The sequence below is a fragment of the Hippocampus guttulatus genome, chromosome 13, assembly GCF_054856545.1.
Source record: "Hippocampus guttulatus isolate MCC_2025c chromosome 13, RoL_Hgut_1.0, whole genome shotgun sequence".
NCBI lineage: Eukaryota > Metazoa > Chordata > Actinopteri > Syngnathiformes > Syngnathidae > Hippocampus > Hippocampus guttulatus.
Window position 1 is genome coordinate 6,092,550 of NC_141273.1, and position 12,691 is coordinate 6,105,240.

General features: G+C 42.8%; 1 protein-coding gene across 4 annotated transcripts in view; it reads right to left on the minus strand.

The window, feature by feature from the left end:
* Positions 1-3,077: 3,077 nt before the first annotated feature.
* Positions 3,078-12,691, minus strand: part of prkd3 (protein kinase D3) — a 32,834-nt gene continuing 23,220 nt past the window's right edge. For 3 of the 4 annotated variants that reach the window (XM_086127760.1, XM_086127758.1, XM_086127761.1), the window contains 14 exons: positions 12,445-12,646; positions 12,273-12,350; positions 12,003-12,189; positions 11,747-11,870; positions 11,505-11,582; positions 7,876-8,152; positions 7,304-7,356; positions 6,632-6,704; positions 6,434-6,540; positions 6,187-6,348; positions 4,623-4,721; positions 4,269-4,536; positions 3,631-3,716; positions 3,078-3,542 (listed from right to left, as the gene is read on the minus strand). In XM_086127760.1, the coding sequence (XP_085983886.1) occupies positions 3,369-3,542; positions 3,631-3,716; positions 4,269-4,536; positions 4,623-4,721; positions 6,187-6,348; positions 6,434-6,540; positions 6,632-6,704; positions 7,304-7,356; positions 7,876-8,152; positions 11,505-11,582; positions 11,747-11,870; positions 12,003-12,189; positions 12,273-12,350; positions 12,445-12,646 (1,968 nt within the window). In that variant the 3' untranslated portion in view covers positions 3,078-3,368. The remainder of the gene's footprint in view (positions 3,543-3,630; positions 3,717-4,268; positions 4,537-4,622; positions 4,722-6,186; positions 6,349-6,433; positions 6,541-6,631; positions 6,705-7,303; positions 7,357-7,875; positions 8,153-11,504; positions 11,583-11,746; positions 11,871-12,002; positions 12,190-12,272; positions 12,351-12,444; positions 12,647-12,691) is intronic. The other variant, XM_086127759.1, reaches the window with a different exon arrangement.

A 12,691-nucleotide genomic window follows, 5' to 3' on the forward strand; every position in this document is an offset into this window, starting at 1 on the left:
AGTGTTAGGGTCATTCCACTACGGTACTGTATAATGTTCAATGGCAAATAACTTACAAGCCTGACACCTTCTGGCAGGAAAAAATAATACTGTGGTGTTTCAAAGAAATATTCTTCAGGTATTTCAGAACAGCCTGAATTTCCCCATTGCTGCAATACAAGTCCAAATATATGCAAATCTGAAGGCGAAAATTTACATTTTCATGCCAGTACACACACACACACACACACAGTATATGCAAAGTAATCATGGGTATCAAATCTGCCTCACCATTCTGAGGTTCGGAGTTTGAATCTTAGCTCAGGCATTTGTTTCCTTCAATGTTCCCACCCCCCAAAACAGGGGTCGAGAACTCTGGATCCTCGAGAGCCATATCCTGCCTATTTTAGATCCCTCCCTACTCCCCCACACCTGATTTTCAACTGTTCACGATCGTTGCAGGCCCCTCCAGAGCTTGCTGATGAGCTGATCACCGGAACCAACCCCAAAAGGTTGTTTGGTTCACCCACAGGTGTTGACGTGAGTGTAAATTATTTTTTTATAAATATGTGCTCTGCAATGGCTGACAACCAGTCCAAGGTGTGATTGCCTCTTGCCCAGAGTCAGCATGAGGCTCACCCGTGGCCATCATACGGAAGAGCATTAGAAAATGTGCTCGATGATGATAATAATAATAATACAGACATCTGTGCAACGTGGATACAGTATTGGCTATTTATAAAAATTAGGCTTTTTAATGAAATGCAAGAAATAACCGTGTGATGATCATGTACACAATAAATGAACACTAACATGTTCAACGTAACTGCAGTGCATGTGACTGTTGAACAAGTCTGTCCAGCCAGAGGGGGGAGACATTCCTCTCTATTTCCTCCATGATTGTGTTCTCACCTCAGTAACTCCAGAGGTCCACACACTCCTAATGTATTATTTGACGGCATGAAAATTACCTGATATTTTTAGTTGGACAGTATGCGTTTTTAATTGAATGTGCAAGCTGAGTCAAAGTAGGACATTTTGGTGTTTAAGTCAAGAAACTGCCCCCCGTCCCCCTCCCGGGGTTAATGGGGTCAGTTGGCCACCAAAGTTCACATCTTGAAAGAATTCAAGCGAGCAGATAAAGGAGGATGGTATTGGATCGCCACTGAAGAGAAAAATATTTTCCCCCCCCCCCCAACTTCCCATCCGTGGTTCGTATGAGTAGCATTCGCTGCATTTAGTGGTCAGCCAGTATCTCGGTGCAGAAACCATCAGAAGAGGAATAAAACAGTTAAGCAGATTAATCATAACTGTCTAAATCTCTGTAATTTCTTACTGCAGCAGTTGGATGTCCATTTGATACTTGAAGGGGTTCCATGATAGCATTTCTCATGAATGATTTCAAAGACCCCACAAACCCCCACATTGCAGTCACCCTCTTTCACCATGTCATTATTCCCTTGCGGTAGGAGACGGGCCCAGAATCACATCCATCTGTTCAGAGACCTGTGACATGAAAATACCACAACTCTTCACTCACTGAGTCACTAGGATACAATTTAAATACGACAAAACTGCAAGCCAGAGCGGTTTATGCCGGCGCTTGCCCATGCATGTGTGACACGGAAAGTGAGTTTCATTTTCTTTTGTAGTTTACACTTTATGATGTTTTAAGTATATTTAACCCTTTCAGGGACGGCGGTTAGTACAGTGGACATCTTATCATGTTATCGGGTTACAGGGTGCATGAAAGGGTTAATGATAATACTGTATACAACATAACCCTGATATGTCCGACTGGCCAGGTGAGGAAAATATCAAAGGCTTTTTTTTTTAATTTTGATGCTTGCATGACACAATAATCCAATTTTTCCTATTCTTTGTAGTGTCAAATCAGAGTAGACGGACGGGCGCATGGCAATGAGATGTTAAGAACTTTGTTAATTTTCCTTCTCAGTTAAGAAGTGTGGTCTTTATTTTCCAATGTTATGCAAAGAAATGTAAAAACAAAACAAAACAAAAAAAACAATTTAAAAAAAACACCTGCCAATCCAGCGGCAACAAAGATGAAAAAGATTTAAAGGAAAACTGGAATGTACTCCCAAATCACAACAGCAGAGTTAACAACATAACTGCTGTAAACGTAATTGCCATAAGTGAACTCTTCAATATGGTACTAAAAGAAAAAAAAAACCTCAGACGTCACACATTATAATTACCGGTAGTTTGCACATGGAACGGGCAGTTTTGTTCTATGTGGCACCTCTGCTCTTCGTAATACTTCAGTTAGCCACCAAGAATGAAAACAATTTTAAAAAATTCGAAAATCATATTCCACAAATGGATGCCGACAAAGTTCCACTTCAACTAATATACGTGAATACAATGCTCACATTGCTGGTTTCAGTCCAACACTGAACTCAAAAAATCAAATTGCTGTGACACCGAATGTACTGACTGATGAGGCTTATGGGTTTGAAGTACTCCACAAGGCCTTTGCATATACTGTAGATTTTTTTTAAGGCGAGAGATCAGATGACACACGTTCACAAAATCCAAGCATACATCAGCCATTCGTAAACTCCGGCTACTTCTCACGCTTTATCTCTATTGAACACTGTGCACCGAGACCAGACACGCCTTCTGTAGCAGCAAATGGAGTTTCTGTTCCATCGGAATGTTCAAAGCAATATAGTGCAAAACACTATCACAATTACTAAATACATTAAAATAATATACAGACCCCCCCCCCACCAAAAAAAACCCCATAGGTGATTGTTCCAGTTTCATGCCAAAGAACAGTCTCACAAGTCATTTGGAAATGAGAAATTGCAGTCTGTTTGAATAAATTCTCAGAGCCCAAATCCCTTGTGAAAAGTGTCCTTTACTCCTGGGATAAACTCAACGTTTCTCTATTGACCTCTTCTAACGCGCACGCGCACACGCACACGCACACGCACACGCACACGCACACGCACACACACACACACACACACACACACACACACACACACACACACACACACACACACACACACACACACAAAAAGAACAGAACCATATTATTACTGAAAATGAACCACAACTAAATGAAACAATGAAACAATCAAGTTTATCTTGGTACGATTGTCCTTACATCCATGGAATGTGTTGGGATGCCGCACAAAGTAGACAGCTTGCCTCTGCTCAGTTTCTGTGTGTTTTTCAGCCCATCCGCCCATCCTCAGTTTACGATTTGTAGCAGTGCGGCATGCTACAAACTTGAGTTCCCCCACACATCCCGAGTTTTTCTCTGTTTCCACAGCAAACAGTTTATCCTCACAGTTCCCATAGTTTGACGCAAAAAGTCCCATATGATCTTCCTGAATAAAGTCCTCTAGGGATCGCCACTAGGGATCCTCGTCCATGTCATCCAGGTTGGGTGCCATGATGAAGTGTTTAGGGTAAGCAAGACTGTGCTCGTCTGCGTACTCCTCCCAGCGTGCGTCGTCGCTGTCGTGGGTGATGTAGCGTTCGCCTTGCCGCGTCTCAAAGTCTCTGAGGTCCAACCATGTGTGATAGTCCTGACGGGAAAAACAAGTTTGTCAGCAAAGTCAAAAACAAACGGAAATATATTATTTCAAGTCATATGGATGTCAATATTGAAGTCACCTGCAACCAAGGATGGCTGAGACACTTGTCGACGCTATACCTCTTCCTCATCTTCACTTGGAGAAGATTATTGATCAGATCTGTGGCTGTGACCATGAATGTTTAGGCCATGAGTGCATCGCAAAACATAACAAACATTGATCTGTATGCCGCGGGCTCACGGTTTTCGACTGCACTCTTCAAACTGCAGGAGCTATGCATACTTAATATCTTAATATTCATATGAACCGATCGAGAATCGTGATGATATGGTGGCCAGCTGCGAACGAGTTGTGAGCATATTTACTCAATCAGACGTGGCGGAGGTGTGCGTGACAACAGCCTATCAAAGCCCAGCTTTTCCATGGAACTACGGTTTGCAAGTTAAGGTAAACAGAAAGTAAGCATATGAAGTAAACAATGACTGAACATGCAGCTCAACGCGCCGACTTTAGAAAGCCATCGCTGTTTGAGTAAAATTTGTTTTACCTGTCAATTCAACTAAGTGCGTAGGAGGGCAGTTGCTCAGATGGGTGTGGGAAATTTGACAGTGATTCATATCAACTTGACGGCAGCACACGTTCAGACACGTAGGCGCTTAAGATGGTGTCTGAGGATAATTCTGGCACTCAGCCACAGTGAAAGGCGACTCCATATACCTTCTGCTGAGATGTTCTTCCAGGGCATAGGGGGGTACATGAAGGCAGCATTCTGAATCTGGTCGTTGATGTCCTCGTCCTCATTGAAAGGGAACGTCCCGCTCAAACTGACGTACACAATAACTCCCACTGACCACATGTCTAACGAGCGATTGTAGCCTTTACTACGTAGGACTTCTGGAGCCAGGTAAGCTGGAGTGCCCACCACCGATCGGCGGAAAGACTTCTCACCAATGATGCGGGCGAATCCAAAGTCACACAGCTTGACCTGGAGAATGGAAGAGAAGTTTGCCCTCGCGCAAAATGCCTGTTGAAAAACTGCGTCCATGTTTATGCAAAACCTTTGTCTTTTACCTGAGGAAAGGGTTCGGCAGAGGCCAACAGCACATTCTCAGGCTTCAGGTCACAGTGAACTATGTTTTTGAAGTGCAGATGTCGCAAGGCCACCAGAATCTACGACAAACAAAGGGAACAAAAATAAATAAACAAATACATAAATACAAACCTCAAAGAGAGGCAGCGAAAGTCAGCAAAACAAGTCACATCGAGCAACATATACAGTACTACATGTATATTTCATGTTTGTTTACTGTATTTTGTTATTCATACACTAACCTAACTTATATATCTTATACATGTAAATATATATACAGTATATATATATATATATATATATATTAGTAGATAGCACAGGTGTCAAAGTCAAGGCCTGGGGGCCAGATCTGGCCCGCCACAGCATTTTATGTTGCCCGCGAAAGCAAATCAAACATGGCAACTTCCATGATGCTTGCTAAAATATGGACCAAAAATTCAAATTCTCATATGTAATAAATAAGAGAGACATTGTAAGCATTTTCTTGTTGCTAAACACCTCATTACAGTAACTTAGACAACAGTGGAATAAACTGTTATTCTTGACTTCTTTATTTGATTTCAGTCATAATGGCCCTCCAAGGGAAATGGTGGGTAAAATATGGCCTGTGACGAAAATGGGTTTGACACCCCCGGTATACAGCACTAAGTAATATTAATTATGACAAACATTGACTTCTACATGCATGTATACCATTAAATTTGGCCATATAAATATATACTCATACACATGTACAGTACATATATCTGTACATGTCACCTACTTCGCAGATTTTCCTCTTTCGCAGGGGTCTGGGTCCCCATTAACCGCAATAAGTGAGGGATCACTGTATTGGCAAAGTAATGACAATGAATAGTTAAATCCCGTACCTCACAATATCTCATGTCATCATCAGATCTCTACTCGCGAGTTGCCCCCCCCCCCCATGCATGTCTCTGTGGGCCGCTACCAAAACCACAGCACGCACTGCAATCTCCTTAAAGCTGACTGGCTATGACAAACGTTCTCCTGGCCACATCAGAGCCAGGCTTGCCATAGTTAATGAGGTTGTTGTTAATGAGGCTGCTTCTGTTCAGGATCCAGGGTTCATTGAGGCCCAGGATCCCACTCTTCTTCTAATCAGACCACAAAGCCACCGCACGCAGCAGCCAGTAATCCTCAGCTAGGGAGAAGGCCCTGATGCCACGCTGACTATTCCCCATAAACAACCCCCCCCCCCCCCAATCAGCTCACTACAAGAATCAACAGGCCTGGAGTCTCATTAGAGGCTTGTGTGCAGCAGTGGGATAACACAAACCATCGACAGCGGCGAGAGTACAGAGACAGGGAGACCATGATAGACAGTAAACACCAAAATGCAAGAGTGTTTGAACAACCACTTTAGGAAAAAAAAAAACCCCTCCACTGTATTCATGATATCCAAGAAACAATTGAGGCTCCTGCCATTTGATTCTGAAACATCCAATGAAGACTGGAATCCTGAGGACATGAACGCGTAAAGGAATCTCAGGATTTTAGAGAGAAAACGATTGCTGCAGAACAAACCTGTGTAACTAAAAACTTGGTGATTCGTTCAGGCAGCTTGCTCTTCTCACTAGACAGGATCATTTCCAGCATGTCGCCATGCAGCTTCTCCATCACAACAAAGACCCGCTCCGGTGTCTCAAACATGCATTCCAGATTGACAATGCCGGGATGATGCAAATTCTGAAGACAGAGCAGACACACAGCCACGCCATAATGAGTTTAAATTGATTGACAAAGAACCAACGACGTTATTGTAGACATTCACCTGCAATATGGCCACCTCATTTCTCAGCTGGCTCTCTTGCTTGGTAGGAAATCTCATCTTGTCAATAACTTTTATGGCCACATCTCTGCCACTTTTTCTGTGTTTACCTAAGTTGCCCCCCAAAACGCATATAAATTAATCAATAAAATGCTGTCTGTATGGATTGCTCCTTCTCTGGAAATTGCACACCAGACATACCTCCATACACAATTCCAAACTGTCCTGATCCCAGCACTTCATCTGAGAATATTTGGTACACGGAGGCAATATCCTGTTGAAGAAGTAACAAAAAAAAAATTATCCGGTTGCACTGACAGCTCTGATGAAGGCTGAAACGACAGCTCAAACTGTCAGCCAGGTAAGAGTTTTTCTCTTCACCCCCCCCCCCCCCAGCCCCCCAAAAAAGACCATTGTTTGGTAAACGGGAAACCTTAAACCTAATTTAACCATAAGTAGACCAGATGAATGTCATGGCGCAATTAGCACTTTTCAACTGTTGGCAGCATTTCTTTGCAAATGAGTATCCACTAAATGCACCACGTAAAACATGGCCAGATTTGAAATCTTCCTACTTGTACCGTAAATGCCCACGTAAAAGCGAGACTTAAGTCCTGAAGAACAAGCTTGAGAAAAGGGCAAGTTCAATGAAAGCTTTGGATAAATTTCTGATATTTTAAATAGCACATGAGTGGATGCTTGAATGCAAGTTCAACAACACAGTAAGCACTGTACATAAACACACACACACACACACACACACACACACACACACACACACACACACACACACACACACACACACACACACACACACACACACACACACACACACACACACACACACACACACAAAACAAAAAAAGCCCTCACCACATTCTCTTGAATTTGGCAGTTGGACACAGATATGCTGATGGACAGCTCTCCTGGAGGGGGAAAACACATTGGTAACTGATGCAGTCACCTGATCCTTAAGTACTGTAATTACAAGCAGACCTACAGTACATCGCTCACATAGCTTCTTCAAGTTTATCTCAGTTGCATGAAGAAAGTCACAGATCTTCACAATGAGGCGATTTATTATGCAACGAACTGGCTTTCTACAGTGTGACTGAATGGTGCAAGTATGCACCGCTTCATAACAGAGGATTTTGGAAACTCAACATAGGAAAAGCAAGAGAGCAGAACGGGGTGAGTATTTAATGAGCGTTAGGTTGCTGTTGCAATCCTGGAAGACAATATTTGATTTGGAATGATGTCATTCAATGACAAGATGGTTTTCAAGTCAGATAAATGAAAGGTCCTGGAAAAACTCATTCTACGTTGCAAACAGCGAAAGAGACGTAATGAAGTCTCTTTCAGGGATTGTGCCGTCCAAAGTTTGAGAAGAAAAATGCTGCGTATGAAAAGAATCCCTCATCTTGCAAACTGCAAGTTAAACTTACGATGATCTTTGCCCGGGCCTGCAGCACTTGCCACACTAGGCTGAGGTGTGACCGGCATCAGGGCCTGTCTGATGGCCTTCTCCCAGCCTTGAGCCACCTCCACGCCAACTCCTGACGCAGCCAGAACAGGGCTATGGTAGTGATTGCTATTGTTCTCCCCAACATAGTAGACCATGGTGGCTGTGATAATCTCAAAGCAGTGTGGGTTGCTTCCCTGGGCCAGATTATTGTAATCTCTGCACTGCTCCACCTGGAGAATCTCAGACAGGGGGATTTCCTACAAGAGAGACAGCAAAAATTTTGGCAACTAATGTAGCGTGTACTGTATGTAACCTGACTACAAAATTTATGCTGTGTTGTCAAGGTGGTATGCAGCCAATTTATGGCAAACTTTTTTCTTGAAACAAAATCACATTGGAAATCATTCTGTCAAACACGTAAACACATAAATAAATGCTGTCAGGACAATGGAATGAAATTGTGAAGGCAATGTTTTGGTGCCGGCTTCGCAGTTAGTGCATTTACATTGAAAAGGCAATCTTACTGGAAGATAAAATTGCTCAAGCAACGAGGCATACAGACAGACACATTTGAGGTTGAAACAATATGAAATAAAGGCTGTCAACTCACACACTCCACTGGGTCTCATGAGTTGTCCGGTGTAGTCAGATTCTAACTTCTTCTCACCCTCTCTTTCTTATGAACACACAACAGTTGGAGTAAACTTTAAAAGTCCCCCCCCACCCCCTGCCCATCCCCTCCACATTCACTGTCAAATCAAAGTGGGGAGGGAGGGTCAAATGATAAAACCCCCCCCGAGAGGTTTAACCAATCTGCACTTGCGGAGGCACACGCTGTCCCCTTCCGCGTGGTTCACCACAGAGTATCGAATGAAGTGCTCGCGGTTAGCGGGGCCGGGTCACGTGATCGGGCCCTGTGGCGGGTTGAAGCGCTCTGTTCCCCTGATTACAAGGCAGAGCCAGTCAGAGGCCCCATCTGAGCACGAGCCACTGGCGCTACCACGAGCCACCGAGACAGACGAAAGACGCTGCAAGTACCGTTCGGAAGGGTGGGGCATTAGCGGGTGGGTGGGTGCTTCTGCGTTTGACTGTGACAGGAGTCAATCCAGCAGAGAAAGAGAGAAGCCCCTTTACTCAATAAAAGCAAAAACCTCAAGTACAGGGGTCTCATTTCATCAAACGCGGGGCCGTTATGGCTTCCAAATGGGGAAAATGGTAGCCGTGCCTGGCAAGTGAGCCGCCGCGCGACCGCCACTAATCAAATTGGAAGAAGAGAGCAAAGCGAGGGGAGGACAGTGGCCACAGACTGACGAGCAACAGCATAAGGGATTTCAGTCAAATTACAGGACTACACTCAAGATATACAACTTGAATATCTGGAGAACCTCTGTGTGTACCTCTGAAAAATCATGTTAAATCTACAGTCGCCGACCCCAACACACTCACAACCGAATGAGATCCAACACGCAAGCTGTATCCACAAGTATTCCTATCACAATGCTTACTTTGAACTGACATGGACAATTATATCATATACTGTAAATCTTTGTTTTGAGGGCGGCATTCTGGTGTATGACTTGCGAAAATTTGCTTTTTTTCCATATTTTAGTTATGCAGTGCAGTTCTACACCACTGCAAACTTCAAACCTATTCATAAAAAAAAATTACAATTACAATTGCATGGTTAGACACAATGCCAGTAAGTATGTCATTCCAAGCTGCCTAAAAAATTGCTTACACAATGCTTGGTTATGAGTTGTGACTGGCACTACCAGGAATGTATTAATTTAGCATTATGTTTATTATGTAAGTTCCAGTTTACAGTGCAACTGACCGAGAGCTAATATTTTGACATTGATGTCGGCATATGAGGTAACAGAATTAGAAACAAGTGCTAAATTGATCCACTGCCACTTGCGGTTCAAATTAGACTGTCTTTTCAATGGCCAAAAAACATACGTGCCGTTAACCCTTTCACAGGAACCGAGTCAGTCCAAGTCATTTCCGGTCCCACCCTTTTAATGTAGAGTATACTGTACTGATTGCACAGCCATACATTGTCGAGAGAATACATCCACATTGTTGACAGAATGCACAGCATATGCCACTTTATTATTTTTTGTTCCTCTTTTTCAGAGATAATGGTTAGCTACAAACAAAGTGTGTTTTTGTTTCCCGTAGTTCAGTTGAACTTCTATAAAAATGTGCAATAAAATAAGGTTGCAGGTTTGGTCACATCAGTCTAGAAACCAATCCCAGGCCCGTCTTAAGGGTCTGTTTGGTGATCGTTCTCGTTTAATAGCCTTCAAATGATATGATATGAGGAGGAAATCCATCAAATTAGAGATTATTATTCATTTACAAAATAAAAAAAATTGCATATTTGCTCATCTATCTTTGTCAGCAACCTATTGTGACAGGCATAATAATACTGTATTATGACCTTCCCTTTGATGGCAGGAGATACAATCGGCTTACCAGTATGTGCCCCACTCATTGCTGTACAATTATTATTATTATTTTATCATTATTATTATTATTATTATTGTGTTTCGGTTTTTCAAAATATGTATTTGGATGACATTTGTTTGGTTGTATGCTTTGACATTTTTCCAATGTAAAATGGTTGGGAAATAATATTCACCATCGGAAGGAGCCATCTTAAAACATACAGTGTGACACAAGCAATAAAATAAAAACATCCCAGACACCCGACAGACAACCATCAACACACATGAGGAAGTGTTTATCTTGCAGCTCCCTCACTCAGTTCTCAGTAGGTAATGACCACGTTATTAAGCTCTTGTGGCGCTGTAATGACCAAGTGTGGCCCAGGAAGTGCCCCGCAATTGCTTTTCACGCTTAAGAAAAAAAAAAAGAGCTTGATTGAAAGATTCAATGATCAGGACCATTTGACTTTTGACATCAAGTAATATTAATGGTACAAAGACACATTACAAGACACATCGAGAATGTTGCTTGACATCATTTTAATGAAAGGCTGACCCTCGTTTTTACTTGATAATTGCTGTTAATATTATAAGACTAAAAACCTGGGACATTTCAAGGGGCCAAACTGACCTCCTTATGGTTCAAAAACGCCCTGCAGCTTAGTCACCCAGCTCTCCGCTGTCTTTTGGCGATATTTGCGTAACTTTCAAAAGGGGAGCAGTAAATATTCAAATGATAGTTTGAAAATGGCCACAAGTGCAAGATCAAGTGAAAGTAAAAGCTATGAAAGTATACCATAACAAGGACTTCATGGAAAAATAGCATTATGACCTCTACAAATGAATTTGCATGAACCGGTCTGAAATTATATTGAACAACAGATGAGTTGGATTGATGATTACGGGTGAAATGTTTTGGAAGCCTTCTTTTTCCTTGGAGAAACAAGGGTTTTCGATGGCAAGCTGTATGACAACATAGTCCCGTGTGTTGATATTTGAGTATAAATAAGAGGTGTCAATGGAAAAAATATTTTACAAAAATAAATGGGTTAAAAAAAAAAGCATACCTTTTTTTCAACAATGTACTCATGTTAAGCAATGTATTTGGATTGAGGTGGAACAAAATAAATCTTTCTTCAACATGATCGATTTTGCTTACTTTATAGAACTTGGCTCCTGTGTCGTTCTGAAAGAGACTCAGACTTTTGCTGTCCAGCCGCCAGTAATGTCTCTTCCTCTGTCCAAGATAGAGCAAAACCCCAAGTGAGCACATGAGGAAAAACAGACCTCTCACCAACAAGATCATCAAACACTCATACATCACACTAATTCTTGAGGGGAAAACGCTTGCGCTGCTCCTGCGCGCACAACTAAATGGAAGCTGTCAGTGGTCAGTCTTACCAAGTTGTCTCTGCTGGTAAAATGAACCATCCAGCCCTCCTTCACCACAGTGGAACTCCGCCTCTTAGTGTGCTTGATGGACTGGACCACCCGCATCAGTGGGATGTTGGTGCTTGTGGAGGGGCTAAATTCAAGCACAATCACTTTGAAAGCTATATTTGATCACTTAGTCAAACTGTGGCAAACAGCAGCGACAGTGCAATATAAGATAAGAAAACCTTTATTTGTCTCAAATATTAGGATAACATCCCCATACCTAATGGCCTTAATGGGCTCCTCATCTTTCTCTCGGTCCAAGAAGGGAGAGTCCATGTCGAACAACCTCTCCTCCGGAGTAGAGAGTTCCTCAGGGTCATCCAGCCCTCTGCTGCCTTCCATGTCACTGCTGTCTACTTCCATTGTATCCAGAGGCGTGTCTGACTCCGGGCCAGGGCTCGCTGGCTCTGCATGTGTAGGTTGCGCATATTTGAGATATTTGAGGGAAATACCTCAAATGCAAACGGATGTAATGTGATTTAGAACTTACCTCCGTTGAAATCCACCTCACCCAAACAGTCTCTTGGTACCTTTGAAGCGCACCGCTTATGGCAGTTAAATCTGCAATCTGGTAGAAGGAATTCGAGAAAAAAAAACAAGCGCATTGTCACTGGTGGAGAAAAGCATGCGGAGCACAATATATTTTGTCCATACTAGCTTGCCTTTACACTGCATTCCCTGACGAAAGATTCCCTTGAGCAGGCGCTTGCAGTACTGGCAGATAGTGGGTCGAGTGTAGGTGTGAATGGCAAAGGTGTGAGGAACCTTAACCCGACCGAGCACCATCTTCTCCATCCAGATAGGCCTGCCACTCCAGGACAGGATTCGCTTCCCCGCTTCTTGATGGGACCTCTGCTGCTGCTGCTAAAATGGATGCATGAGAAAGGCAAAGCATGGAAGAAGAGCAAG